The sequence below is a fragment of the Humulus lupulus genome, chromosome 6 (genome assembly GCF_963169125.1).
Source record: "Humulus lupulus chromosome 6, drHumLupu1.1, whole genome shotgun sequence".
Taxonomy (NCBI): Eukaryota; Viridiplantae; Streptophyta; class Magnoliopsida; order Rosales; family Cannabaceae; genus Humulus; species Humulus lupulus.
The window spans coordinates 220,022,985-220,029,279 of NC_084798.1; the positions used below are offsets into that span (position 1 = coordinate 220,022,985).

A 6,295-nucleotide genomic window follows, 5' to 3' on the forward strand; every position below is an offset into this window, starting at 1 on the left:
TTAAATTATTGATGTACTATATATAGCTATAATGGAAACAGTCATTATGCTTAATTAGTCAATAGTAGAAGTAGAAGACATTAATGCAAACATATGTGTTAATTTCTCTTCCAAGAGACATATACACCTTTTTCCAGCGGGATGTATAGCTACACTCAATTTTAAACTAGAAATTTTTTTATAATTAAAACAATATTCTCTCTTTGTTCTTTTTTCCTCTCTATGTGAAAAAAGGTGTATATGTTAACTTTTGAAAAGAAAAACAATAAAGGAATTAATATCATCTATTTTGGTTATGTAAAATGTGAGAATAAAAAGTACAAGAATAATTGGAGTAAGAAGATAATATATTTATTGTGTGGTTCTCTTGAAATATTCCCTATTGTTTGCATTAAATCATGGACCATGGATACATGTGTATACATATTCAAACAGAAATAATAATGTCCCTTATTATAATTTGTGTTTTATGCTAATTTTCTTCACACATATGGGGCCATCGGCCATGCATTATTTTCTTTATTATTACTTTCACTTATCCTTGTCCCCTTTTAAATAATTGAGAAGCAGGAGAGAACAACGTGTATCACAAAAATGTGATACTTCCATCGACCACTAAAATTTATTTTAATATAAACTCTGTTAATAAAAAACATGTTAATTTGGTTATTTAAATTACTTTTTTAATAGAATATGATCACATGAAAGATGCAATAATTTATGTTACTCACATTGGTGTCTATAAATTAAGAATAAACCGTAGCTCTGTACTCTATCCACAATTGAATCTAATGAAAGGGAAAGCTATGGCACCACACTCTAGTGTTGTTTCTTCTTCATCTCTTCTCTCAATGTTTCTTATTTTCACTTTGCTTCAATCATCACTACTCGAAGCCACTGAAAAAAAGGCAAGCATATACATATATATATGTATTATTAGTCTTTTTCTCTTCATTTAAATGAAGTTTATGTTAAAATGTATTCATGCAGACATATATTGTGTACATGGGAACACATTCCCATGGTCTGAACCCTTCCTCAGATGCTCTTGAAATGGCCACAAAATCTCATCACAGCCTTCTTGGATCTTACTTGGGAAGGTACTTGTGTTAAATATATGTATATATGTATATGTGTATATGACATTATTTATTCTAGAATTTTTATTTCTTGTTGTGCAGTGAGGAAAAGGCAAAGGATGCCATCATTTACTCGTATAATAGACATATTAATGGCTTTGCAGCAATTCTTGATGAAGTAGAAGCTGCAGAAATTCGAAGTAATAAGCATTTTATTTTTGTTGTTATGTTAACTAATTATTTAAGAATTGATTTAATAACTATATGCAATGTTGATTGTTACAGAGCATCGAGATGTGATATCGGTTTTCTTGAGCAAAAAGGTGAAACCAGCCACAACTCGTTCATGGAAGTTTCTTGGATTGGAAAGATATAACGAAGTCGTTCCTTCTCAATCTATTTGGAAAAAGGCACGCTTTGGTGAAGATGTAATTATTGGAAACTTGGACAGTGGTACTTCTATTTATCTCTTAATTAAACTCATTTATATATATCTATATTTATTATATATATTTTTTTTGGATTTTTGCTGTGCTAGTTTTTGGATTATTAATTTTAAATGTGGTGAGAGTTGGTTATTGGTAGTTGTTTGGCCTGAATCAAAGAGCTTCAGTGAGTATGAAGGGATTGGACCTGTCCCATCAAAATGGCGTGGAAGTTGTCAACCAACCATTGGAGATAAAATTCATTGCAATAGGTTCGTCCTCTTATTTCCTACTGTTATTGTTTCTATTAGTTGTGTTTCTTTTTATGTCTTTATTAACATAAAATCAATCATTATAGTTACATAGTTTAGTGTACTTTATTAAGAAATGCATTTGGGTTAAAATAGTCTAATTCTTGAATTTTTTTAATCTTTAATTTTGTTAACCAAAGTAATATATTATGTGTGTTTTATATATTTTTATTCAGAATAACTAAAAGAGTAATTTTGTTGCTATTTTCCGCATAATACTTTCAGAATAATTGACATGTGTATGTGTATTATTTTCTTGCTACATACTTAAGTGCCATTATTAACAAAAATTTGGTATTTTTGTTATAAACATGAAGGAATTGGTATTAACTGTAACTATTAACAAAGATTTGGTATTATATATTGCCGTCAAAATAAAAAATTTAGTTCTCAAGTATAATTATTAGCAAAGATTTAGTATTATTGTCACAAATAAGATCAAGTACTATTAGTTAAACGAAATATGGACGAGAAATTTGTTTTATATATATATATATCTATTATATATAATAAGTGTGTAGATAACGGAAATTCTTGGTTTTAAGGGTTTTTTATTTTTTTAAGGTTAACTTTAACGGAATATTCTTATATTTAACAGAATATTCTTATATTTAACGGTAGTTTCTAAACACTTAAACTTAAATAAAATAAACTAAATGATTAAAAAAATGAAAATAGAATATTTTTTAGATATTTTACAATGATAATTATTTAAAAATAATTAATAATTAAACAAATTAAAATATGATATTTTGAGATGTTTTACAATAATACTTATTTAAAAATAATAAAATTATATGTTTTATAACTTAAATAAACATTTAATTAAACTTAAACTCACTTATTGGATTAATATCATATTAAACATATAATATAATCTACTATGAATTATCAACAAATTATTTTAAAAAAAAACTAGCAATAAATTTAAATTTAAAATTCACTTATAATATTTAATATTACATTAAACATATAATATAATCTCTTGTTGTCACTCCCAAATTCATAAACTAGAACAAACATAAACTTAAACAAAAATGAATAAATTATTTAATTAAAATATAATTTTTATTTCAAAATTTATATGACATTAATAAATTCTATAAATAAAACTAAAGAAAAGTGCATATTGCACGTTGCTTAGATCTAGTATATATATGTGTGTATACAAGCGACATGAATTGTGGGATGGAATTTTAAAAGCCAATAAAAATAATAAATTAAAAACTGAGAACCTAGATATAAAATGCAATATGAGTTGTACAATCAACCATGCATAGTTTACACAAAAACTACAAAATATATTATTAGGTATTGCTATTAGCCACCTTAAGATATCCAACACTAAATTGTGTGGATTCTCACTAATAGCAGTATACCTACTTTATATGGGTTAGACACTATTTCTCTATATTATTAGATAATCTATAGGAATTTAAATATGAAAAAGTAAACTTTCATATATATATATAGAACGACCACAACGCATCATTTTTTTTTTTGCAACACCGGTGTATCATTTTTCTATTTCGGTATCTGGATAGATATAATCCCAATTTTTTTATATGACGGTCTACATTGTAGGTATTTAGAATATCATGCAAATTTTTAAGAAATTCTGAATAGTTTACGAAGCCGAAAACAGAGTTCAAACTGTCAAATTTTACACGTGTACACAAAAAAGGCACGAATGCAACAGACAGTTTAGACCCTGTTTCGGTATCATAATTTATTCAGAATTTCTTGAAAATTTGTAGGATGTTCTAGATAGCTATAATGTACACCATCATATAAAAAATTTGGGAATATAATTATTGAGATGCCGAAATAGAAAAATGATGCACCGGTGTTGCAAAAAAAAAAGGATGAGTTGTAGTCGCTCCCTATTTATAAATATATTTGTCAAACATGCATGAAATGTTTTGATAGCTTAACACATTTATATATATATATATATATTTCAAAAAAGATTATCTTTCATATTAATGATACCTAGCTGATAGATATTTTTAATCCTGCAACATTCTCTATCGATTCATAAATTACTTGTCATATACTGAGCAGAAAGATGCACTCATTTTAAAGTTGAAGAATCATGCTTTCCAGTATAGGAAGCTAATTGGAGCAAAGTACTTTAACAAAGGGATTCTGTCATATCTAAAGATGTCCAGCGACACTACCATCCCACCCTCTACACATAACCAAAACTTTTTCACTAGTCGGGACATTAGTGGGCATGGGACTCATACTCTTTCCACAGCTGGGGGTAGTGTTGTCCATGGAGCTAATATTTTGGGATTTGGAAATGGCACTGCAAAGGGTGGTTCTCCAAAAGCTCGTGTGGCTCCTTACAAAGTTCTATGGCCTGAGGGTGACGGTGCTGACATATTGGCAGCATTTGAAGCTGCAATAACTGATGGCGTGGACGTTCTTTCTCTCTCTCTTGGTTTCCCTGCAAGTGATTTTTTTGATGATCCCATTTCAATTGGTAGCTTTCATGCGACTATGGAAAACATTGTTGTGGTTGCCGCGGCTGGAAACGAGGGACCTGATCCTAAGACTGTAGGTAATGTTTCACCGTGGATATTAACTGTGGCAGCAAGTACAATTGATCGTGAGTTCAATAGTTACGTAACTCTTGGGAACAAAAAAAAACTTAAGGTAAAACATATATATTTAAGTCTTTCAAAGTATTTGATTTATGTATTAATTGCAAGAAAAATATTGTAATTATATAAAACAATGACAGGGAGCAAGCCTTTCATCAAGTAGCTTGCCTTCTCAAAAGTTTTATCCATTGATCAATGGTGCAGATGCTAGAGTTGCTGAAGTAAATCCTCTAAAAGCGTACGTAGGTTAAAATAATATACTAAATGCTAGTTTAACTTGTTAGATAAAATTAACTATAGAGAACACTAATGTATAATAATTGCTGTATGTTTTGTCCAGTACATTTTGCCGTCCTAATAGTCTTGATCCAAATAAGGTGAAGGGAAAGATCTTGATTTGTGTAGCTGGGGATGAGATTAGTCCCTCTAACAAGAGTCACCAAGCTCATCTTGCTGGCGCTGTTGGAATGATTATAATTAATCATATTCTTATTAACGACACAGAAGCTGAGACCTATGTTCTTCCTACATCTCATCTCAATGCCACAGAGGGAACTTTTGTATATGAATACCTCAACACTACTAAGTACCAACTACAATTCTTGAGTTGTTTCATTATGCATCTTTTCTTCAGCAAAAAAAAAAAAAAAAAAAAATGCTTATTAACTTTGACCTATGATATTTTTGTCAATTCAGGAACCCTATAGCTTACATATCTCCGGCAAAGACTGAAGTGGAAGTAAAACCATCACCAATTATGGCTTCATTCTCATCAAGAGGACCAAATCCCATAGAGCCAGCTTTGCTCAAGGTCTACCTTACAAATTCTCTAATTTCGTTTTTGTTAAATGCTAAATGAATGTCTCCTTATTAAATATACAATTACAGCCAGATATCACAGCTCCTGGAGTGTATATTCTTGCTGCATTCACAGAAGCTGTTGGACCAACTAAACTAACATTTGATAAACGTCGAGTCCCATTCAATATAATTTCTGGAACTTCGATGGCATGCCCTCATGTTTCTGGGATTGCTGGTCTTCTAAAAACCCTTCATCCAGATTGGAGTCCAGCTGCGATTTATTCAGCTATCATGACTACAGGTACATATATTTATAAATATATATATTCCATGTACTTGGGCTAAGATTCCTTATTTATCATGAAAATGAACTATATGCAGCAAGAGTACAAGATAGCAACAAGGGGCCATTGTTGGATTGGAACAAGAAAAAAGCGTCACCTTTTGAATATGGTTCAGGCCATGTGCAACCAAATCGAGCTATGGACCCTGGACTTGTCTATGACCGAACTATTGAAGATTATGTGGACTTTTTATGTGCTCATGGCATTGATGAAACATTGCTTGAAAAATTTACTAAGAAGCCATATAATAAATGTCCCACCTCATTTAATCTAGCTAACTTCAACTATCCTTCCATTGTGGTTAATAATCTTAGCTCACAATCAGTGATAATTACTAGAAAAGTTAAGAATGTTGGCTCCCCAGGTACTTACAAGGCATATGTGAGGGCCCCAAATGGAGTTTCTATCTATGTTAAGCCCACAAGCTTGAAATTTAGCAAAATTGGTGAGGAAAAGAAATTTGAGATTATTTTGAGGCCAAAGGTTGTTGGGAAGCCTAAAAACTATGTGTTTGGACAGTTGAAATGGTCAGATGGGAAGCACTACGTTAGGAGTCCCATAGTAGTCAAGTACTAGAAGATAACAGAAGTGTATGTACAATATTTTGATAATATTCAAGTACTTTATCTATAAAGTACATGCAGTTTTATATATTTATGGATGCTAGAAATGTACCACCAATAAAAAATTTAATAATATTATTGGAGTGATCATGATTTATGTAAA

At 30.3% G+C, this 6,295-nt stretch overlaps 1 protein-coding gene across 1 annotated transcript; it reads left to right on the forward strand.

The window, feature by feature from the left end:
• Positions 1 to 697: 697 nt before the first annotated feature.
• LOC133783424 (subtilisin-like protease SBT5.4) lies at positions 698 to 6,295 on the forward strand. Its single transcript, XM_062223048.1, has 11 exons — positions 698 to 908; positions 991 to 1,100; positions 1,182 to 1,279; positions 1,365 to 1,532; positions 1,665 to 1,776; positions 3,927 to 4,476; positions 4,565 to 4,662; positions 4,765 to 5,010; positions 5,121 to 5,235; positions 5,313 to 5,526; positions 5,607 to 6,295. The coding sequence occupies exons 1-11, from the start codon at positions 702 to 704 to the stop codon at positions 6,143 to 6,145; spliced, it is 2,457 nt and encodes an 818-aa protein (XP_062079032.1). The 5' UTR covers positions 698 to 701; the 3' UTR covers positions 6,146 to 6,295.